This window comes from Rhinolophus sinicus, chromosome X (assembly GCF_036562045.2).
Source record: "Rhinolophus sinicus isolate RSC01 chromosome X, ASM3656204v1, whole genome shotgun sequence".
Taxonomy (NCBI): Eukaryota; Metazoa; Chordata; class Mammalia; order Chiroptera; family Rhinolophidae; genus Rhinolophus; species Rhinolophus sinicus.
In genome coordinates this window covers 51,948,593-51,974,492 of record NC_133768.1, presented here as the reverse complement: position 1 = coordinate 51,974,492, position 25,900 = coordinate 51,948,593, and the positions used below count along the sequence as shown (strand labels likewise).

The following is a 25,900-nucleotide window of genomic DNA, read 5'->3' as shown; positions in this document are numbered from 1 at the left end:
AACTCAGACACATAACATAAAAAAAGAAGTACCATGGGGGTGGGGGATAATAGAATACCACTAAACTAAAATAACAAACAGAAACACAAAGGCAAAGAAAGAACAGAGACACACAGCTACCAGAAAGCAAAAGATAAAATGGCTACAAGAAATACGCATATATTAAAAATCACCCTAAATGTAAATGGATTGAACTTACCAATAAAATTACAGAGTAGCACATTAGATCAAAAATGAAACCCAAGCATATGGTGCCTCCAAGAGATGCATCTCAGCTGCAAGGACAAATATTGACTCAGAGTGGAAGGGTGGAAAACAATACTCCAAGAAATATCATCGAAAGAAAAGTGGGTTTAGCCATCTTTATATCTGACGAAAATGACTTTAGGATAAAAATAGTAACAAGAGACAAAGATAGACATTTCATAATAACAAAGAAGACAAATACAACAAAAAGATATAACACTTATCAATATATATGCTCCCAATCAGAGATCACCAAAATATATAAAGCAACTACTAACAGAACTAAAGGGAGAAACTGACAGAAACACAATTATAGTAAAGGACCTAAATACACCATTGACAGCTATGGATAGATCATCCAAACGGAAAATCAATAAGGAAATATCAGCCTTAAATGACACATTACACCAAATGGGCATAATTGACATTTACACAGTACTTCATCCTAGAAAAGCAGACTATACATTATTTTCTATTGAACATGGAACATTCTTAAGGATAGACCATATGTTGGGACACAAAATTAGCCTCAGCAAATTGAAGAAGATTGGTATCATGCAAAGCATGTTCTCTGACTACAAGGCTTTGAAATTGGAGAACTGCAAAAACAAAGCAGTAAAAACCACAAATATATGGAGGTTAGACAACATCTATTAAAGAATGGTTGGGTCAAAGAAAAAATAACAGGAGAAATCAACAGTACATAGAAACAAATGAGAATCAAAATACATCATATCAAAATTATTATGATGTGACTAGAGCTGTATTAGGAGGGAAATTTATATCATTACAGGCCTATCTCAAGAAACAAACAAAACAAATAATCAACCTAACATTACATCTTAAAAGACAAGGAAAAGAACAAATGAAATGCAAAGTCACCAAAAGGAAGGAAATAATAAAAATTAGAGCAGAATTAAATGAAATAGAGACCAAAAAGACAATAGAGAAAAACGAATGCAACAAGGACCTGGTTCTTTGAAAAGATTAATAAATTTGACAACCCTCTGTCTAAACTCACTAACAAGAAAAGAGGAAATACACTAATAAACAAAATCAGAAATGAATGAGAAGAAGTAACAACAGATGCCACAAAGGATCATACGAGAATACAATGGAATAAATGCCACCAAATTCAATAACCTAGAAGAAACTGACAACTTCTTAGAAATATATAATCTTCCTAGACTGAATCATGAAGGCCTGGAAAATCTAAATAACCAATCAGCAGTAAGGAAATTGAAACAATCATCCAAAACCTTCCCAAAAGCAAGTGTCCATGGCCAGATGGCTTCACTAATGAATTCTACCAAACATTCAAAGACGATTTAATACCGGTCCTCCTCAAATTCTTCCAAAAAAATGAAGAGGAGGCCATACTTCTTAACTCATTTTATGAGGCCAACATTACCCTGATACCAAAACCTGGTAATGATAGCACAAAACAAGAAAACTACAGACCAGTATCTCTGATGAATACAGATGCAAAAATCCTAAACAAAATTCTAGCAAATCAAATACAACAATACATTAAAAAGATGACACATGACGATCAAGTGGGGTTCATTCCAGGGCCACAAGGATGGTTCAACATACAGAAATCGATCAATGTGATATACCACATAAACAAAAGAAAAGATAAAAATCAAATGATCATATCAATACATGCAGACAAAACATTTGACATGATGCAACACCCATTTATGATTAAAACACTTAGTAAAATGAATATAGAAGAAAGTACCTCAACATAATAAAGTCCCTATATGACAAACATTCAGCTAATATCACACTTAATGGTTAAAAATTGAAAGCTTTTCCTCTAAGATTAGGAACAACACAGGGATTCCCCCCGTTCACCACTGTTATTCAACATATTGTTGGAGGTTCTACCCAGGGCGATCACGTAAGAGAAAGAAATAAAAGGTATTCAAGTTGGGAATGAAGAAGTTAAACTGCCACTTTTAACAGATGACATGATTCCTTATATAAAAAATTATAAAAGACCACCAAAGAGCTAGTAGAAACAATAAACAAAGTTTTCATTATATAAAATTAATGCACAAAAATTCATTGTGTTCCTATATACTAACAATAAAATTTCAGGAAAAAAATGAAGAAAAAATTCCTTTTGCAATTGCAACTAAAAGAATAAAATGCCTAGGAATAAAATTAGCAGAGGATGTGAAGGACCTATACACTGAAAACTCTAAGATGCTATTAAAAAAAATTCAAGAAGACACAAAGAAATTGAAAGACATTCCATGTTCATGGATTGGAAGAATTGACATTGTTAAAATGGCCATATGACCCAAAGCAATATACAGATTTAATGCAATTCCCATCAAAATCCCATTGACATATTTTACAGAAAAAGAACAAAAAATCATCAGATTTGTATGGAACCACAAAAGACCCCCATATAGCCAAAGCAATCCTAAGAAAAAAGAATAATGCTGGTGGTATCCGACTCTCTGACTTCAGCTTGCACTACAGGGCAAAAATAATCAAAACAGTATGGCACTGGCAAAAAAAATAGACACACAGACCAATAGAATAGAATTGAAAACCCAGAAATAAACCCACAAAAATATACACAGATAATTTTCGACAAAGGAGCCAAAAACATACAGTACAGAAAAGAAAGACTTCAGTAAATGATGCTGGGAGAATTGGAAAGCCACATGCAAAAGAGTGAAACTAGACTGCTACCTGTCATCGTGTACGAGAATTAACTCAAAATGGATCAAAGGCCTAAACAAGAGACCTGAAACAATAAACTGCATAGAAGAAAACACACATACTAAACTTATGGAACTTGGGTTCAAAGAGGATTTTATAAATTTGACCTCAAAGGCAAAGGAAGTAAAAACTAAATTAAATGAATGGGACTATATCAAATTAAAAAGCTTCTTCACAGCAAAAGAAACCATTGACAGAAGAAAGAGGCAACCAACTGAATGGGAGAAGATATTTGCAAACAATGGCTCTGATAAGGGGCTAATATCCAAAATATATAAGGAACTCATACAACTCAACAACAACAACAAAGCACAGTCCAATTAAGAAATGGACAGAGGACCTGAATAGACATTTCTCCAAAGAGGACACACACGTGGCCAATAGATATATGAAAAGATGCTCAACATCATTATTCATCAGAGAAATGCAAATAAAAAGTACAATGAGCTATCACCTCACACCAGTTAAAATGGCTATAATCAACAAGACAAATAATAAGTGTTGGAGAGGCTATGAAGAAAAAGGAAACCTCATACACTGTTGGTGGGAATGCAGATTGGTGCAGCCACTCTGGAAGGCAGTGTGGAGGTTCCTCAAAAAATTACAAATAGAATTACCCTATGACCCAGCAATCCCTCTCTTGGGTATATACCCCAAAAATCTGAAAACATTTATCCGTAAAGATATACGTGCTCTGATGTTCATTGCAGCTTTATTTATGGTGGCCAAGATATTGGAACAACAAAAGTGTCCGTTGACAGATGATTGGCTAAAGAAGTTGCAGTATATCTACACAATGGAATATTACTCTACCATGAGAAAGATGAAATATTGCCATTTGCAACCAAATGCATGAATCTTGAGACTATTGTGCTAACAAGCGAAATAAGCCAGACAGAAAAATTTGAGAACCATATGATTGCACTGATGTGTGGGATATAAAACTGAAAGCAACAAAGGAACAAGAAAAACAAACAAAAAAAGCTCTTAGACACAGATAATAGTTTAGTGGTTGCCAGAGGGTAAAAGGGGAGGGGAGTGGTAGATGAGGGTAAACCAGGTCAAATATATGGTGATAGAAGGGGAACTGACTCTGGGTGATGAACACACAATGTGATAAATAGATGGCATATTACAGAATTGTACACTTGAAACCCTTGTAATTTTACTAACCATTGTCACCCCAATAAATTTTAATTAAGAAAAAGAATGGCTATCATTACTAAGACAATTAATAGCAAGTGTTGGAGAGTGTGTGGAGAAAATGGAACCACTGTAGATGGACCTGTAAATTGGTACAGCCACTATGGAAAACAGTATGGAGTTTCCTCAAAAATTTAAGAATAGAATTACCATAAGACCCAGCAATCTTTCTTCTGGATATCTACCCAAAAAATCTGAAAATATTTATCTGTAAAGATATATGTATCCCTATGTTCATTGCAGCATTATTCATGGTGGCCAAGACATAGAAACTACCAAAATATCCTTCGATAGATGATTGGATAAAGAAGATGTGGTACATATATACAATGTACCACAATATTACTTGGTCATAAGAAAAGATGAAATACTGCCACGTGCAACAACATGGATGGATGTTGAGATTATGCTAAACTAAATAAGTCAGAGCGAAAAATTCGAGAACTATATGATTTCACTCTTATGTGGGATATAAAACTGAAAGCAGCACATGAACAAGACAAACAAATAAAAACTCATAGACACAGACAACAGTTTAGTGGTTACCTGAGGGTAAGGGTGGAGGAGGGATGGTAAAGAGGGAAAAGGGTCTCAAATATATGGTGATGGAAGGAAAACTGACTGGTTGGTGAACAAACAATGCAACATATAGATGATGTATTATAGAAATGTAACTTGAAACCTGTATAATTTTACTAACCAATATCACCACAATAAATATAATTTAAAAATTTTAATGGGCAAAGTATTGAATAAACATTTATCCAAAGAAGATATACAAATGGCCAAGAAGCAGACAAAAAAAGATGTTCAGCATTACTTGTCATATGGAAATCAAAACCAGGATGAGATATAACTTACCACGTACTATGATGGCTAGAATCCAAAAGATAAATAAAAAGTGTTGGCTAGGATTTGGAGTTATATACTTCTCGTAAAAATGTGAAGTGTTTTAGCTACTTTACAAAACAGTCCTCAACTTTTTAACATAGAGCTATATCATATGTCCCTGCAATTTAACTTTTAGGTATATACCCAAAGGAAATAAAATGTATGTCCACTCAAAAACTTATATTGGATATTCATAATAGAATTATTCATAATACCCAAAAAGTAGAAAAAAAAATATGTCCATCAAGTGAATGGGTAAACAAAATGTGACATATACATATGACAGAATATTATAGAGACATGCAATTGAGTGAAATCCTGAAACATACTACAAAATAGATGAATCTTGAAAACATTATGCTAAGTGAAAGAACACAAGACACCAAATATTCTATAATCCCATTTGTATAAAATATCCAGCATAGGTACATCTATAGAAACAGAAAGTAGATTAGTGTTTTCCAGGGGCTGGGTGTAAGGAGGAATGGGGAGTGACTGCTAATGGATATACGGGTTTGTTGTTTTTTTTGGCATGATAAAAATGTTCTGGAATTAGTGGCGATCATTGCACAACTTTGTGAATATATTAAAAACATTTTCATTGTACACATTAAATTAGGTAATTTATAGTATTTTAAATATATCCCAATAACAGTTTAAAAAATTGCCTGAGATGATCTGAAATACATTATCACATATTATGTAATGAATGATAGATTGAAAAATTATACTTATCAGTCATGGGAACAGTAGTTTCTATTCCTTTTCAAAGATATCAATATAAGATTTAAACAATGGGAGTGGTGTACTGGTAAGTATTTAACAATCAGATCTTTGAGGAAAAACATTTGTTGATTTCTGTGGTGAAAAGATTCTCACCATGGCTAATTCCATGACTCATTCAATGCAGAGTTCAGAAAAGATGCAAACAGGGTGATGTCATAGAAATGGCAGCAGTGAGGTGGGTTTCTGGAGTTCTCCCCTGGAAGTTACCACAAATTGAACATTTATGACTCATCAAAGGATTCTCTGCTCATCACACAAACAGCTAAGAGACTCTCACAAGGATTACCTGAAGGTGGGCAAACTGTGCGGGCAAGTGGGGGAAGAGGGAAGGGAGAGGTGTAGAGACCAGCCTGCATCCATGGCTGCAGAGATGCAGGGGCCCCAGGACACAGACCAGAGATCGCAATAACCACAGTCCCACAGTCCTGCTGAGAGATCAGTATAGACAACTGCAGTGTCCAAAGTTCGAGACCGAAAACTCAGCTGAGAACTGTGGCTGGGCTCTCGGTCAGACAGAAAGCAAACTCCATACCTGGGCCCCATCCCCAGTCTCCCACAGCTATCCCATACCTGCCCTTCCAGTGTCTTAAGCTGGTCCTGGAAAAGAGGAGTACTGTCAGATTACAGAGGAGCTTCAGCCCTCAAGAACTGGAAAAAGCTGATTTGTAGCTGTGACCTAGGGAAGAGGCTGGGCAGGGAGACGAAGACACCTGCATAGCCAGCCCTGACCTTTTCTGGATGGCTCACGTCAGGACAATTACAGCTGCTGAGACACACACAGGGGTTAGCAGCAGGTGGCAGAGGCAGCTCTGGGCTTTCAGCAGCCCAAAAATCTCATGCCGTCCACACACCCTAATGGAAGATGTGCCCTAAGGCCCAGGAGACCTGCATGCAGGGAAGAAGCCCACCTCCCGGTGGCTGGCTATAGTGCTCTCAGCGCGCATTTGTGCAGGCAAGAGCGGAAACTGCACTGACTTTGTAAAAACTACCAACCACACCCCATAGCCCAACTCATCTAGAACTGCATTGCCAGGGTTACTCTGGGTACCAGGTGGCCGGCTCTGCCTGCACAAGAAGGAGAGGAGTTTTTGTACACCGGAAGACAACCTGGAGATAGCTTAGTGGGCTTAAGCCAAGACAGGCACTGTTTTTTTTTTTTTTTTGGGGGGGAGGGTTGTTTTCTTACACTAAATATGTATATACTAAATATATATACACTAAAAATGATAATAATATTAAAATTATAATAATACTATATACATACACATTGTCCCCTTTCTCTCTCTGTTCTTTTCTTTTTTCCATTCCTTGTTCTACTTTTCCTCCTTCTTTCCATTTTTCTGCATTGATTTTTTTTGGGGGGAGGTGTTGCTATTTTTTGTTTTGTTTCTTTCGTTTTTAAGCATTTTTGATATTTTTGTTTGTGTTGAGTATTGGTTGTAGGTTGTTTTCACATGTGAGTGTATTTTGGGGGTTTTGTTGTTGCTGTTATTGTGCTTATTGATTTGTTTTGTTTTGAAATCAACTGCAACAGAGCCCAGCCCAAGAGTCACAAGAAGCAACATACCCAGAGGCCAACTCCAGACTAAACCAGAGCATTACTGGGTTTGACCTACACGTGACAAACCCAAAGGGAATTCTCCACAGGCACAAGAGCCCATAGGGGCCAAGCCTCATCTGAGAAGTCAACTCTCACACAGCAGCTCATACACTATGGGCATAAACAATTCTCACAGTTAGTCAGCCAGGGAGTCAATCCCACCTACTGACAAACCAAAATCAATTAAAGCTCAATATCAACAGGAGAAGTCATACAACACAAGGGACACCTTTGGAACTCATGCACAGGAGAATAGGGAGATGGTACAATTCAAATATAAAGGACACATAATACATAAGTCCACCCTGCAAAGACTGAGAAATCTACAGGATCTACCTAATACACCAGAGCAAACACAGAGAGTCAGCCAGAATGAGGAAACAAAGAAACATGTCCAAAAGAAAAGAACAGAAGAAACCTCCAGAATTGGAACTAAATGAAATAGAGGTAACCAAACTATCAGAGACAGAGTTTAGAACACAGATGATAAGAATATTTAAGGCACTTAGTGAGAACACAAAGAAGGGTAGAGAAATCATAAAAAAAAAACAACAAAAAAAAAACACCAGTTAAAACTGAAGAATACAGTAACTGAAATAAAGAACACACTCAAAGGAATTAACAGCAGGTTAGATGAAGCGGAGGATTGAATCAGTGGTTTACAAGATAAGATAGCCGAGATCACCCAAGTGGAACAACAAACAGAAAAAAGAATAAAAAACAATAGAGATCCGGATCAAACTGGTGGCGTGAGGTGAGCCTCTGTAAAGCTCCCCTGGAATTAACAACTAATCGAAAAACAATAACTCCACAAAGGACTCCCTGCACAGCAGACAGGCAAGACGAAGAGGCCCACTACTGAATTCACCTAAAGGAGGGCGAATCACCCGAGCGGGGGAGGAGGGAAGGGAGAAGTGCGGAGACGGAGCCACTCTGGCGCAGGACGCAGACCTAGCTCAGTGCTCCGAGCTCGCTGCATCCTGGGAACTACCGCAGCTGCGGGAGAGGGAAGAACTTGGACTGCTAGGGCTCCGCTTATGGCCCATAAGGCTGAGGGGGCAGCATATACCACGGCTGAACCGAATGCTCACAGCAGAGACCTCAGAGAAAAGACTGAGGAAAGAAGGCTGAAAACGGTGGTTTAAGCCCTCACTGCCGAGCACATAATGGAAGTCTTAAGCACTGAGACTAGTTGCCCCCTCCCTACCCACCCAGAGCTCACCCCGCCCCCACCTACCCCGTGCTAGAAGTGGAACAGTAGCAGTGTCAGATCAAAAGAACAGAATATTTGCTGTTCTGAGAACTGTGGACCGCAGACAAAGATTCACAGCCCAACTGGTTCCAGCAAAGGGGAGGGAGCTGTGGAAGAAGGACCGGCTGTGGGGGTGGTCGCCGCCATTGCTCTGGGCCACCTCTCACAACTCACCGCGCCCCTGGCCTCAACTATCTGGATGGATCCCTGCAGGAGTAAACACAACTGCTGACACATACGGGCTCTGAATCTGGTGCAGGAAGAGCTTTGGAACTTCAAAAGCTCTCTGCATACCCACCGGGACACTGTGCCCTATGACCCAGGTGAACTATTAACAGAGGAGAAGCCTGTCTCCCAGGGAATGCCCCCATTGTGTGAGAAGCTGGAATAGTGCAGATATTCAAACAAATTGTCAATGAGAACTTCCCAAACTTGTGGACAAAACTGGAACCTCGAATCCAAGAAGCAAATAGAACACCTAATTACCTCAACCACAACAGACCTTCTCCAAGGCACATTGCATTGAAGCTGTCAAAAATCAGCAACAAAGAAAGAATCCTCAAGGCAGACATGGAAAAGAAGACAGGAAACCACAAAGGAAAGCCCAAGATTATCATCAGATTTTTCAGCAGAAACTCTACAAGCCAGGAGGGAGTAGAACCAAATATTCAAACTATTGAAAGAGAGAAATTAGGAGCCAAGAATAATATATCCAGCAAAGATATCCTTTAAATATGAAGGAGGAATAAAGACCTTTCCAGACATACAGAAGCTGAGGGAATTTTCTAATACATGACCTGCACTACAAGAAACACTAAAGGAAGCTATTCGACCACCATCAACAGGGAAAATTTGTGGCAAACAAAACATAAAAAGGGGGAGAGTAAAGGCCTGAACCGGAATATGGGAATAAACAAATTAAGCGTGCTGAAGAAAATGGAATACTCTAAATATGAAACTTTCTTTTACATGAACTTAAGGGTAACCACTCAAAAAAAATCCAGAACTGAAATATACACTGTAATAAGAGAAGAAAAAAAGGGAAACATCATAGAATACCACCACATAGAAATAATAGACAACAGCAAAAAGGAAAAGAAACAATGGAGACACAGCCTTACCAGAAAACTAAAGATAGAATGAAAGGAAATCCTCACATATCAATGATCACCCCAAATGTAAATGGACTGAACTCACCAATAAAAAGTCACAGAGTAGTAGATTGGATCAAAAACCTAAACCCAACCATATGCTGTCTCCAAGAGACACATCTCAGCTACAAGGACAAGCATAGACTCAAAGTGAAAGGGTGGAAATTGACACACCAAGCAAATGGTACCCAGAGAAAATCAGGTGTAGCCATAATGATATCAGATGAAACAGACTTCAAGGTGAAAAAGATAACAAGAGACAAAGATGGACATTTCATAATGGTGAAGGGGACCGTACAACAAGAAGACATAACAGTCATCAATATTTATGCCCCCAATCAGGGAGCACCAAAATATACCAAGCAACTACTAACAGAACTAAAGGGAGAAATTGACCAAAACACAATTATACTAGGGGACTTAAATCCATCATTGACAGCTATGGATAGATCATCCAAACAGAAAATAAATAAGGAAATAGCCGCCCTAAATGACACATTAGATGAAATGGACATAATTGACATTTATAGAGCACTTCATCCTAAAACATCAGACTATACATTCTTTTCTAGTGTACATGGAACATTCCAAGGATAGACCATTTATTGAGGCATAAAATCAGCCTCAGCAAATTTAAGAAGATTGAAATCATACCAAGCATATTCTCTGATCAGAGGGCTTTGAAATTGGATTGCAACTGCAAAAGGAAAGCAGGAAAGAACACAAATACATGGAGATTAAACAACATACTTTTAAAGAACTACTGGGTCAAAGAAGAAATTAGAGGAGAGATCAAAAGATACATAGAAACAAATGACAATGAAAATACATCCTACCAAAATTTTTGGGATGCAGCGAAAGCAGTTTTAAGAGAGAAATTTATATCATTACAGGCCTATCTCAAGAAACAAGAAAAATCCCAAATAAATAACCTCATGTTACACCTTAAAGAACTACAAAAAGAAGAACAAGTGAAACCCAAGGTCAGCAGAAGAAAGGAAATAAGAAAAATCAGAGCAGAACTAAATGAAATAGAGAACTAAAAGACAATAGAAAAAATTAATGTGACAAAGAGCTGGTTCTTTGAAAAGATTAACAAAATTGACAAACCCTTGGCTAGACTCACTAAGATAAAAAGAGAGAAGACACTAATTAACAAAATCAGAATTGAAAAAGGGAAGTTATCACGGACACCACAGAAATACAAAGGATCATCCAAGAATACTATGAAGGACTATATGCCACCAAATTCAATAACCTAGAAGAAATGGACAAGTTCTTAGAAACATATAGCCTTCCAAGGCTGAACCATGAAGAACTGGAAAATCTAAACAGACCGATCACCAGTAACGAAATTGAATCAGTCATCCAAAACCTTCCCAAAAGCAAAAGTCCGGGACCAGATGGCTTCACTAGTGAATTCTACCAAACCTTCAAAGAGGATCTAATACCAATCCTGCTCAAACTCTTCCAAAAAATTGAAGAAGAGACAGTACTCCCTAACTCATCTTATGAGGCCAACATTTCCCTGATACCAAAACCTGGTAAGGACAACACACACAAAAAAAACTACAGACCAATATCTCTGATGAATACAGATGCAAAAATCCTAAATAAAATTCTAGCAAATCGAATGCAACACTGCATTAAAAAGATTATTCATCACGACCAAGTGAGGTTCATCCCAGGGCACAAGGATGGTTCAACATACACAAATCCATCAGTGTGCCACATCACATAAACAAAATAACGGGCAAAAATCATATGATTATATCAATTGATGCAGAAAAAGCATGACAAGTTACAACATCCATTTATGATTAAAACACTTAATAAAATAGGTTTAGAAGGAAAATACCATTTAACATAATAAAGGCCATATATGACAAACTCTCAGCTAATCTCATAATTAATGGTGAAAAACTGAAGCCCTTTGCTCTACATTCAGGAACACGACAGGGCTGTCCCCTATAACCTCTGCTTTTCAACATAATCTTGGAAGTCCTTGCCAGAGCAATCAGGCAAGAGAAAGAAATAAAAGGCATCCAAATTGGGAATGAAGAAGTTAAATTATCACTCTTTGCAGATGACATGATGCTATATATAGAAAACCCTAAAGACTCCACCAAAAAGCTATTAGAAACAATCAATGAATACAGTAAAGTTGCTGGCTACAAAATCAACGTACAAAAGTCCATTGCATTCCTATATACTAACAATGAAATCTCAGAAAAAGAAATACAAAAAACAATTCCTTTTGCAATTGCAGCAAAAGGAATAAAATACCTAGGAATAAACTTAACCAAGGATGTGAAAGACCTATATGCTGAAAACTATAAGACATTTTTGAAAGAAATTGAAGAAGACACAAAGAAATGGAAAGACATTCCGTGCTCATGGATTGGAAGAATCAACATAGTTAAAATGGCCATATTACCCAAAGCAATATACAGATTTAATGCAATCCCCATCAAAATCCCAATGGCATTTTTTAAAGAAATAGAACAAAAAATCATCAGATTTGTTTGGAACCACAAAAGACCCTGAATAGCCAAAGAAATCTTAAGAAAAAAGAACAATAATGGAGGTATCACACTCCCTGACTTTAGCTTGTACTACAGGGCTACAATAATCAAAACAGCATGGTACTGGCAGAAAAACAGACACATAGTCCAATGGAATAGAATTCAGAACTCAGAAATAAACCCACATAAATATGGACAAATAATTTTTGACAAAGATGCAGAAAACATTCAATGGAGAAATGGTGCTGGCAGAATTGAAAAGCCACGTGCAAAAGAATGAAACTGGACTGCTATCTGTCACCATGTACCAAAATTAATTCATAATGGATCAAAGACTTAAGCATAAGGCCTGAAACAATAAACTGCATAGAAGGAAACATAGGCACTAAACTTATGGACCTTGAGTTCAAAGAGCATTTTATGAATTTGACTCCAAAGGTAAGGGAAGTATAAGCCAAAATAAATGAATAGGACTATATCAAACTTAAAAGCTTCTGCACAGCAAAAGAAACCATCGACAAAATAAAGAGTCAACCAACAGAATGGGAGAAGATTTTTGCAAACAGTGCCTCTGACAAGGGGCTAATATCCAAAATATACATGAACTCATGAAACTCAACAACAAAAAAACAAACAACCCAATTACGAAATTGGCAGAAGACCTGAAGAGACATTTCTCCAAAAAGGACATACAAATGTGAAATAGACATATGAAAAAATGCTCAACGTCACTAATCATCAGAGAAATCCAAATAAAAACTACACTGAGATATCACCTCAGCTCAGTTAGAATTTCCATCATCAACAAGACAAATAGTAACAAGTGTTAGAGAGGATGTGGAGAAAAAGGAACCCTCATACATTCAGGGAATGCATTTAGGGAACCCTGCATTCCCTGCATTGGTGGGAATGCAGACTGTTGCAACCGTTATGAAAGCCAGTGTGGAGATTCCTCAAAAAATATGAATAAAATTACTATATGACCCAGCAATACCTTTCCTGGGTATCTACCCAAAAAATCTGAAAACATTTATCCATAAAGACATGTGTGCTCCAATGTTCATTGCAGCTTTATTTACGGTCGCCAAGACATGGAAACAACCAAAATGTCCTTCGATAGATGAATGGATAAAAAAGTTGTGGTATATATACACAATGGAATACTATTCGGCGGTAAGAAAAGATGAAATAGGAACATTTGTGACAACATGTCTGGACCTTGAGATTATAATGCTAAGCGAAATAAGTCAGACAGAAAAAGCAGAGAACCTTATGATTTCACTGATATGTGGTATGTAAACCAAAAAGAAAATAGAAGAAGACAAACAAATGAGAAATAAAACCTCATAGACACAGACAATAGTTCGTGGTTACCAGAGGTGAGAGGGGTTTGGTAGATGATGATAAAGGGGATCAAATATATTGTGATGGAAGGAGAACTGACTCTGGTTGGTGAACACACAATGGGATTTATAGATGATGTAATAGAGAATTGTACACCTGAAATCTATGTAACTTTACTAAAACTTGTCACCCCAATAAACTTTAATTAAAAAAGGGAAAAAAATTATGTACAGCTTTTTTTAAGTCCTGTTAATTACACCTGATCAACAGGATATGATGGGCATTTATAGATCATGCAACCAATCAACAGTAGCGTACATATTATTTTCAAGTGCCCATGAAAATCACATCAAGATAAAACACATTCTGGCCCATTAAACAAACCTCAATAAATTAAAAAAAAAATGAAATCATACAGCATATGTCCCTGACCACAATTGAAACAAAGTAGAAGTCAGTAACAGAAAGATAACAGGAATATCTACAAATGCTTGGAAGTTATTCAACATGTCTCTAAATAATCCACAAGTCAAAGAGGAAATCTGAAAGGAAATTTTAAAAATACACTGGACTTTTAGTTTCTACTCAGGCATGTAAGAAGCTTGGCATTGTCACTTTTTTCTAACAACAAGCAGAAAGCTGAACAAAATGAAGAATCAATAATTTTTTTTAGATTCTCCAGATAAATGAGGTCATAGAGTAAACCACTACCCCCAAAAGTGGAAAAATAGGCAGGCGAATATAGAAAATCACAATTTACTTGGGCAGAAACTCAGTAGGAATATGGAGTGAGGTAGGAAAACGTAAACTGTAGTTCACAAATTGCTGGATGCTTGTTGTGGACAAGTCTGAGAGTTAAAAACTCCAAGATGCCTAGTAATAGGGTGTCTGTCACACTTTTGTGAGTTTTACCCTCAGACATGGAATATCATTCAACAGTAGAAAGAAATGTGCGTCAAGCCATGAAAAGATATGGAAGAACCTTGAGTGCATATTGCTAAATGAAAGAAGACAATGTGAGAAGGCTACATACTGTATGATTCCAAGTATGTGACATTCTGGAAAAGGCAAAAAACTAGAGGAAACAGTAAAAAGATCGGTGGTTTATAGGGACTTGTGGGGAGGGAGAGAAAGATGAACAGGTGGAGCACAGGGGATTTTTAGGGCAGTGAAACTACTATTCTGTATGATAGTGTAATAGTGGGTACATGTTATTATACATTTGCCAAAACCTATAGAATGTACAACACAAAGAGTGAACCATAATGTAAACTCTGGACTTTCTTAATACTCTATCAGTACAACTCATCAACTGTAACAAATGCATCACATTAATTTTAGAAAAATGTTAAAAACAGAGGAAATTAGGGTGGCCAGTTGGCTCAGTTGGTTGGAGCACAGTGCTCATAGCACCAACATCGCCGGTTCAATTCCCACATGGGCCAGTGAGCTGTGCCTTCCACAACTAGATTGAAGACAACGACTTGACTTGGAGCTGATGGGTCCTAGAAAAACACACTGTTCCCCAATATTCCCCAATAAAAATTTTAAAAAATAAAAGATTCCATTTCAAAAAAAAAAAAAAGAAAAACAGAGGAAATTGGCTGAGAGGGGAGGGTGTATGACAACTACGTGTTTTCCCGCAATTTTTTTCTATAAACCTAAAACTGTTCCAAAATAAACTATCAGATTTTTTTTAAATTAATGTATTCAGAGAACAGACTGGTGGTTGTCAGATGCAGGGGGTGGCAGGTGGGAGAAATGGTGAATGGGGTCAAAATGTAAAAAAAGAAAGAAATTTAAAAGTTAATGAAAAATAAGTGGGTTCATTGAAAAGATCAGTGAAATTAACAAACATCTATCAAGACTGGCAAAGAATCAAAGAGAGAAGACACAAATTACTAATATCAGGAATGAGCCAGGGGATATCATTATAGACTGTACTTACAAACATGAAAAGGATAAGAAAATACTACAAACAACTCTACATGCACAAACTTGACCATTTAGATAAAATAGATCAATTCGTCGAAAAATGCACATTACCACAATTTATCCAATATGAAATAGATTATTTGAATTCCTCATTAAAACCTCTCCCCAAAATAAATCTACAAGCATTCAAAACCTACAGCTAACATCATACTTAATAGTGAAAAATAGAATGCTTTTCCCCTGAGATCAGGAACAAAACAAGATGTTTACTCTGGCCACCTTTTTTCAATATAGTACTAGAAGTTCCAGCCAGTACAGTAATGCAAGGAAAGAAAATAAAAGATATATATGATGGGCTGTGTAGAAAATCCTAAGGAATCTGTAAAAACACTCCTATAACTAATAAGTGAATTCAACAACGAATCTGGATACTAGATCAACATACAAAAATTAATTGTGTGCTATATAGTACAAATGGACACATGGAAACTGAAATTAAACGTATAATACTATTTGCAATCACTCAAAAAATCAAATACTTAAGTGTAAATCTTGACAATACATAGTACAGGACTCGTATGCAGGAAACTACAAAACAATGATGAAAGAAATTGCAGAAGTTCTAAATAATGGAAAGACATTCTGTGTTCATGGATGGAAGACTCAACATAGCAAAAATATAAATTCCCCCCAAATTGATACACAGGTTTAGCATAATTCCTATGAAAGTCCCAGCATGACTTCTTGGTGATGTAGACAAGATAATTCTAAAATTCATATGGAAAGGAAATATGCTAGTATAGCTAAAACAATTTTGGAAAAAAATACAATAAATTAGAAAAATCTATCTACCCAATTTCAAGACTTATTTTATAGCTAGAGTAATCATGACACTGTGGTGCTGACAGGGCCATAGACATATAGATCAGTGGAACAGAATAGGGAACCTAGAAATAGCCCTGCAGAAATATGGCAAGCTTAGCTGATTTTTGACAAAGGTGCAAAAACAATTCAATGAAGGAAGATATTTTTAAGAAATGGTATAGGAACAATTAGATATTTATAGAAAGACATAAATGAACCTTGACCTAAATCTCACACCTTATATAAAAAATGAACTCAAACTAGATAATAGACTTAAATGTAAAAAAAAATAAAGTAAAACTTTGGAATAAGGGAAAATCTTTGGGACTTAGGGCTTGGTGAAGAATTCTTTAAAATGACACTAAAAACACAGTCCATTTAAAAAAAAAAAAAGCCATAACTTGGTCTTCATCAAAATTTAAAAAATTTGTGCTGCAAAAGACCAGGACAATGAAAATGCAAGCTACAGAATGGGAAGGAAACGTTTGCAAACCACATAGTTGATAAATAACTCATACCTAGAATGTATAAAGAACTCCCAAAACTCAACATTAAAAAGTTACTCAATTAGAAAATAGGCAAAAGACAGGAAGAAACTTTTCACTAAAAGGACATACAGATGGTAAATAAGCACATGAAAAGATTTTGAACATCACTAACCATTAGGGAAATCAAATTAAGAACTCGATCTATCACTACATGCCCCAATGAGAACAGCTAAAACTTAAAAAACAGTGCTGACAATTCCAAATGCTGGCAAGAATGCCAAGAAACTGGATCTCTCATACATTGCTGGTAGGAATATAAAATGCTACAAGTCATGTGGAAACAATTTGGCAGTTTTTTATAAAGCTAAACATAATTACCATTATGACCCAGCAATTGCATTCCTGGGTATTTATCCTAGACAAATGAAAAATTATCTGCACAAGACCCTGTCCATGACTGTTCAAGCTTTATATATAGTAGCTAAAATTTGGAAACAACCCAAGTGTCCTTCAACGAGTGAATGGTTAAACAAACACTGCCAATATAACGGGGGGCGGGGAATGGTACATTTTATAGTATCAGGCACTACTATAATACTTAACAGTAATAATTTTTAAAAAAGAATGGACTATTGATACATGCAACTTGAACAAATCTCCAGGACATTATGCTGAGTGTAAAACAGCCAATTTCAAAAAGTCACATGCTGGGTGGCCAGATGGCTCAGTTGGTTAGAGCGCGCACTCTGAACAACAGGGTTGCCAGTTCGATTCCCATATGGGCCAGTGAGCTGCATTCTCCACACCTAGATTGAAGCTGCAGCTGAGCTTCCAGAGGAGTGGCCTGATGGCTCAGTTGGTTAGAGCCCGAGCTCTCAACAAGATCGCTGGTTCAATTCCTGGGGATGGTGGGCTGCGCCCTCTGCAACTAAAGATTGAAAAACGGCAACTGGACTTGGAGCTGAGCTGTGTTCTCCACAACTAGATTGAAGGACAATGACTTGGAGCTGATGCACCCTGAAGAAACACACTATTCCCAAATAAAAATTTATTTAAAAAAAAAGTCACATGCTATATGACTCCATTTATATAACATTCTCAAAATTACACAATTATAGAGGTGGAAAACAGATTAGTGGTTGCCAGGTGTTGGGAATGGTGGGAAGGAGGGCAAGAAGATGGTGTGATAAAGGAACATGGAAGTGTATATACATTTTGTACAATATCATTTTCCTGTTTTTATTATTGTGCTATAATTATGTAAAAGGTAAATTGGAGGAAATTGAGTGAAGGAAACCTATCTTTGCAAATTCCTGTGACTCTAAACTTATTTTAATGGAAAAGTTTTTAAAAAATGGTTATAAATGAAATAAAATGAAATTTTAGAATGTTTGAAATACCCAGGTAACCATTATGGAGCCAAACAAAGTTAATAGAAGACACATTTTTGCCTAGGAAGAGCAAGATTGGAAATGGGATATGAATTTTAATTAGAGCTGTATGCCTGGTCCCTTTAGGAAAAGAACCAATTTGTGTAACTTTTGAAAGATTTAGTGGATTATTTTCTTCAAAAAACAAACAAAAACAAAAAAAAAATTTTCTACAGTGGATTGCATGTTGTTTGAAAGTCTGAATATTTAGATACATATCATCTTTCTGCTAACAAGATATGTAAAAATGAAGACATAATTATTTTATTTTTGTGTATTGAGTAATAACAAAATTTCATTATTCTAGGTACCTATTTATTCTTTTTAATCATATTTTACACAGCATCCATTCATTATTTTAGTGGCCAGAACTGCTAAAGTTTCTATGTTTACAAAACTTCCTCTTGTATTTCTCTTATAAAGACTTGGATTGGGAATCGAAGAAGGAAATATCGTTTAATGGGGATTGAAGTTCCACCTCCAAGGGGAGGCCCTGCTGATTTTTCTGAGCAGCCAGAGTCTGCATCTTTGTCTGCACTCACACCAGAAGAGGAAGCTGGTCCTGAAGCAGGAGAGGATAATGACAGAAATGATGAAGTATCCATCTGTTTGTCTGAAGGAAGCTCTCAAGGTATTTTATATGCTGCACCTCCTAATAATAGCTTGTATAAACTTGATGCATTATTACTTGCTTTGCAGCTTACTGGACTTCAAATCTAAAGTCCTCAAAACATTTGGTTAAACATTTTAAAAGAAATAGATTTATTTTTATTCTATTTTTCAATAATAAATATATATTTAAAGTGTACATGTGATATTTTGATGTACATATACATAGTAAAATGATTACTACAGTCAAGCTAATTGACATATCCTTTCCTCACATAGTTACCTTTTTTTGTGTGTGGTAAGAACACCTGAAATCTACTCACTTAGCGAATTTCCAGGATTCAGTATATTATTGTTAACTATAATCATCATGCCCAGTGCATTAAATCACTACACTTATTCATCCTATGTAATTGCAACTTTGTACCCTTTGACAAATATCTCCCCATTTTCCCCACCTTCCCACCCTGTTAACTACCATCCTACTTTATTCTGTTTCTGTGTTTTTGACCTTTTAAAATTCCACATATGAGATCATGCAGTTCTTTTCTTTCTGTGACTGGCTTATTTCAATTAGCATAATGTCCCCCAAGTTCATCCATGTTGTCACAAATATCAAGATCTCCTTTTTAAGGCTGAAATATATATATATCACAATTTCTTTATCCATTCATCTGTCAACAGACACTTAAGTTGTTTCCATATCTTGGCTATTGTGAATAATGCTTCAATGAACATGGGAGCGCAGATACCTTTTTGAGGTACTGGCTTAATTTTCTTTGGGTATATACACAGAAGACGGATTGCTGAATCATATGGTATTTCTATTTTTAATGTTTTGAGGAACCGCCATACTGTTTTTCATAATGGCTGTACCAATTTACATTCCACCAACTGTATATAAGGTTTCGCTTTTCTCCATATCCTCATAAACACTTATTGTCTTATTTTTTTTATTTTTAATGACTCCAACTAAATAGTCTCCCACATTAAGTCATCACAACAAAGAACATTCATCTACTACAATAATGATCTCCTACTTTTAGAAATGTTGGTTATTACAGCAATCCATACATTATAATTAAGTACATGATTATTTTTGTTTTATTGGAATTCTAGTCAATTGAGGTTGGAGCATGATAAGTGCATTGCAATGAAAGATAGTATGGTGGAATGTGACAAACACCACACTAGTAGTCAGGTAACCTGGTTGCAAGTCCTAGATTTTCCACTAGCTGATAATGTGACTTCAGGCAAAGTATTTAATTCATTTGTCTTTAGTTTCCTCATCTTCAAAATAAAGGAATTGTTTTGCATCATCTTTATAATATTTCTCAGTGTGTCCCTAAATGAGAATTCAAATAATAACAAGTAATTATACCATTTGTCCATGAGAAGTATTTTTCATTTGACTTCAAGCAGAGAAACAGTTCTCTTCTGACACCTTTTTAAGTGAACACTTCTATTCAGGTTTAATTTATAATACATATCAGAAAATTCATCCATTGTAAATGTAGAATTTGATAATTTTAGTAAATTTAATAGAGTTGCGCAACTATCACCATAACGAAAATTCAATTTTAGAATATTTTCATGACTTTAAAAAATTTTCTTGAACCCATGTGCAGTCAATCCCCACTCCCACCTCCAAATCCAGATAACCACTGATCTGATTTCTAACTATATAAATTTGTCTTTGCTGGGAACTTGACATAAATGGAATCATGCAATATATTGTCTTTTATATCTGTGATAGATATCTTATTGATCAGGATATTAACATTATATTTTCCATTTTGTTTTTAGCCTTTTAAATTTACTTATGGAGTTTTCTGATGTCAGAACATTTTTTTCTGTAATTTTATGTTGTCAAATATGCCAATCCTATAATTTATTTTGCTTTAAGATGTGTGAGGAAAATATCTAATGTTATTTTTCCAAATCATTAACCAATCTCCCCTCACTATTCGTTAAACAATCTAGCATTTTTCCAGTGAGTTTAGTTATATATATATATATATATATATATATATATATATATATTCTCCAAAAAAATGTGTACAAGTGGACACTTTGGTCAACATCACTCAAGCCGTAGTTTGCTGTAATCAGAAGTGTCTGGATGCTGATGAAAACCACTTTCAGCACCTCTTGTAATTGCAGAAGTCAAATGTGACTTGTATTCATTTTTGTTATACGTATATATTGAGTATTACAATTTTATTACAGGTTTTCTTTCTTAAAATTTGTATACTTTTTTTGGCACCCTCTGCACATATATATGAGTATACACAAATATATATATATATGTATAAACATATAGTATCCATATATATGTATACATATACACACATATGCATTCACAGCAGTGGACACTGCTACGGGGTTGATGTTTGCTTGGCCGTGTCCGGCTGCGGATCAGTGGTATACAGTGGTAGCTCTTATATGGCTGTGTGCCCTCTATGGGCGCCCCCAAGTCATTGAAAGTGACAGGGGTACCCATTTTACGGGGCAAAAAGTGCCAAGATGGATGTGCAATGGTTGTTTCATACACTATATAACCCACAAGCAGATGGCAAGATTGAACGCTACAACGGCCTTTTGAAGCAAGGTCTCTGGGTGTCAAAACACCCTCCCATGATGCGCAACTGGGCCTCGCGTCTGTGGGACATCTTGAGAATCCTGAATGATAGACCACGGAAGGGAGAGCCTGCATCAGTAGAAGCTCTGCTACATAGAACGGCCACTCCCATTCAGTTACAGGTTACCACAAGTGAGACTCTGTTAAAGCCAGGCTACAACAGAAATGGAAACATTTTGCTGCCAGCACCCACATGCTTGAAAGCAGGGGAACGGCAGCAATGGACTTGGCCCTGGTAGGTCAAAAGCCCCCACTGTTGGTGGTTGGGCCTGATAGCCCCATGGGGGGCTGGTTTGACCCATGATTTGCAAGTGACGCTAGGGGTGGTCACCGAATGGCCACCACAAGTAACTGTTGTATATGGAGGTCCTGATGCCAGGATGATTTTGTGGGGAACCTATGTGCTCTCACTATGGCCTATTATGGGGTCCCCTGTTCTGTTACATGTTGAAACTATGCAAGGGGCCCCAAGCACTGCCATAAAGGTCTGGTACCACAAACCGGGAAAGGTGCCAGTGGCAGCAACCCTCCTTTCCCAGGACAAAAAGCTAGCATGTATCCTCCCAGATGGGAGGGATTTGCCACTGTTGGTTCCTATGACTACTATTTCTTTCTGCCCATAGGTGCCTATAGGCTAATATGACATGGTGCGCTTCACAGAAGACGCTTGTCACATAGATTGTGAGGTGAGACCCTGGAAGGGTGGAGTGTGGGGACAGAGTCCCAGAGAGCAGTTTCCAGGCTCTCAGCCTCACATGGAAAGGTGCTGGCTCGGTTATTAGATGGCCATCAGCTGTAACGTACAACCATGTGGTGGAACTGGTAGATGTTTGCTTCCTGTGTCTTGCCCAGCCACCAGCCAGACTGGTGCAGGAAGACCCCTTGTTGGGGTATAGGCGGATGTTTGCTTCCTGTGTCTCGACAGGCCACCATCAAGAATATGTAAGCACCTTGGCTGTGAGCCACTATTGTTCCAGCACGGTACCATGAGAAACCCTGGCTGTGCCCAAAAAGTAGGTGGACATCAAGGGACACCCCCTGGGACACTACTTGAACTGGACTGAAACTTTTTCTCATGAGCTGGGTTCCTGACACAGGAAGCAAACATCAGCCAGTTCCACTACATGGTGGTACATTCCCAAGCAAACAGTCAAGTGGTCCATCAAATCAGGGATGGAGGGCAATTCCCCATAGTACACAGTCATTCGCCAGGGCTGTGCATTGGCCTCATAATGTGTGCTCTCTCCTCAGGGCGAGGGCTCCAAGTCCTCCCCAACCTGGGGGTGAGGGATGACCTTGACCTCACCCGCATCTTCCACTGAGGACTCAGCAAGCGTTTCCTCCTGGGACTACAAGTCCCGCATCTAGGCTGCCCCAGCAAGCACTTCCCAGCCCACACAGCCACAACGACCTTCGTTTTTTCTGGCCTGTGCTAGTTGGAGAGCCATCCACATCTTCCCACCCCTCCACAGGGGTCCAACTCCTGAGAACTGTGGCCACCAGGCACTACACACTGTGTGGAGGCCACATGTCCTCCTGCCCAGAGTCAGACATCATTCTTACCTGGCCAGAATCTTGCTTGCCACACCAGGTGTTCAAGTGGGTGATGGCCCCAGTATAAGATGTCCACAACTCTAGGAGCATACAGCAGCAGCAGACCACCAAAAGTCAGGCGACACCTGCTATGGCCAATAGGGTGGTGTGCCATCCGGAGGCTTGAGAAGACCACCAATTCACAAAAGGTTCACGTTTCTCCCAGGCAGATAGCATTTCCTGCTCCTGGCAGCACTCCTCATGGGCTTCCTAAGACTGAGTGTTCATATGCACAAATTGCTCCACCACCTTTCGGAGAACTTTGGCCAGCATCATACCCTGCTCGCTGTGCCATATGTCATGCAGGGTCTCTGCTCCCACTCCCCGCACCAGAACGCAGGATACTGTGAGGCCCAAAAGGAACAACAGAGACATAGATAGGGGAGTCGTACCACCAATGGCGGCTGGGTCAGAGACACAGGAAGCAGGAGCCACAGTCTGCTGTCTGGTTCTCTGCCAACCAACCAACCCCCTAGCGTAGCCATGGCAGTTATATTAGTGGCTAATGGCTAACTGGTTACAGCTGATGGCCAACTAGTCACAGCTGATGGCCATCTACTACCCGAGCCAGCACCTTTCCACATGAGGTCGAGAGCCTGGAAACTGCTCTCCTGGCTCTGTCCCCACATAGAGATACAGAGATAGAATAATCAGAGTAGCTGCCCATACTATTTCAAAAACCTAACAACTTAAAATTCAAGGTCTCTTATAATATGGCTGTCAAAGAAAGAAAAAATGTCTTTAAATCAGGACTTACATTTTATAGGTTAAAATCAATTAAAAATCACATTAAAAGTTTCTAGAAAAAATTCTACAAGCGAAAACAAGGATTATTTTATAAAACACAGTAAATGGCCAGTTTAGCCAAAGTCACCCAACAGTGCTGTTGACCTTTCAGCAGTTTCAATTCCATTTTGCTTTTGAGAACGTAGGTACTTCCATGATACAGAACTTCTGATGTACCTCTAACTTCCACCTTCTACCTCCCACCTTTGTTTCTCCCATTTCCTTTTCCTTTTTCTGTGTGGAACTGAAGAGAGCGGAGGTGTGTTTGGTATTGATTTTAAAAAGAAAGGAAAGAAGGAAGGAAGGAAGGAAGGAAGGAAGGAAGGAAGGAAGGAAGGAAGGAAGGAAGGAAGGAAGGAAGGAAAGAAAAAGAAAAGAAAAGAAAGGAAAGGAAAGGAAAGGAAAGGAAAGGAAAGGAAAGGAAAAGAAAAGAAAAGAAAAGAAAAGAAAAGAAAAGAAAAGAAAAGAAAAGAAAAGAAAAGAAAAGAAAAGAATGAAAAGCTACCTGGATTTACCCCTCACCCAAATGCAAACTCTAGCAAAGTACCAGATGACTCCGCTCCTTAATTTCAAGTTCTATGTTTATCAAAATATATTTATGGTGAACAATTTTAAAGATTTTTACTACTCTGGGAAGCAAATTGTTTAAATAAAGGAACTATTAACACCTATAATGTTAAATTTTATAACAAAGCGTCTTTTCAGCTGTAGCTATTATGTGGGTGTGTGCATGAAAGATAAGTCTATATACAGCTACTTAGTGTGAGCCTATGGCCACCACAGAGCCCCCTCTAGAGTTCTCATTGATTATAATTCCACTTATTGGTTTATTTTCCAGTTATCAGAGCTGTTTTTCTTGAGAAATAACCAGACACATTGACAGTGTTTAGCTTTCAAACTTTCACTAATGCGGAAGCTATGTGGAAGCAAAAGAAAACATGCCTTATTTAGCTGTATCACTTCACACTGTGTTATTTTAGAAATCCTCAAAACAGTTTTTATTTACATCTTATAAAATAATTAACTTTGCATAGGTATTTTGCCAGTAAAGCAGAACTGTGTTTATGAGCAAGTGAGAATAGATATATAAGGCATGCCTATAAAGAATGATACCAGTAATGATCTTGTTAATTAGCAATATAACCCCTATTCTGAGGGCCCAGTACTAATACCAGCTCTGAAATTAAACCTGATGACAATTTCCTCTCCCTTCATTTTATTTAGTTGCTGATTACACAGAACTTGAAATGCCTGTGATTTAAAATGTCTAAATAACAAATAGATAATAATTTTCTCTGTTTAGAAACCATTCTTTTATTTTAAAAAGTTAAATTGAATTTATAGTGCACTTTGCATTAAAACTCTGGTAATGTTTCCTTAGATGTCTTTTCTTTTAATTAAAGTTTATTGGGGTGACAATTGTTAGTAAAGTTACATAGGTTTCAGGTGTGCAATTCTATAATACATCATCTATATATCACATTGTGTGTTCACCACCCAGATGTCTTAATTTCTAATTCTCTGTGTACTCATATGTGAGTTCTTGGATCAGACGTGTTTTCCACCTAGTCATCCGCATGTTCACACAGGGCAAACCTATATGTCTTTCTATGGTAAGGAAGGACTAGGAAAAATCTAAAGAGGGTTGATAAATATTTTTGTTCTGCTTTCTGTGGTGAAAAAAATACCAAGGAGCTGAAAGCTTCCACTAGTAGTTATGCAAATAATCTCCATGATGTGGCTGTGCAGAAAGAACAGAGAGAAACATTGCTGCCCTGTTCTAAACTGGGATGATTTTGTAGGTACCCTATGCT

General features: G+C 37.4%; 1 protein-coding gene across 3 annotated transcripts in view; it reads left to right on the top strand.

The window, feature by feature from the left end:
• Positions 1 to 25,900, top strand: part of HDX (highly divergent homeobox) — a 198,619-nt gene that overhangs the window by 141,667 nt on the left and 31,052 nt on the right. For all 3 annotated transcript variants that reach the window (XM_074323748.1, XM_074323747.1, XM_019717595.2), the window contains one exon: positions 18,881 to 19,088. In XM_074323748.1, the coding sequence (XP_074179849.1) occupies positions 18,881 to 19,088 (208 nt within the window). The remainder of the gene's footprint in view (positions 1 to 18,880; positions 19,089 to 25,900) is intronic.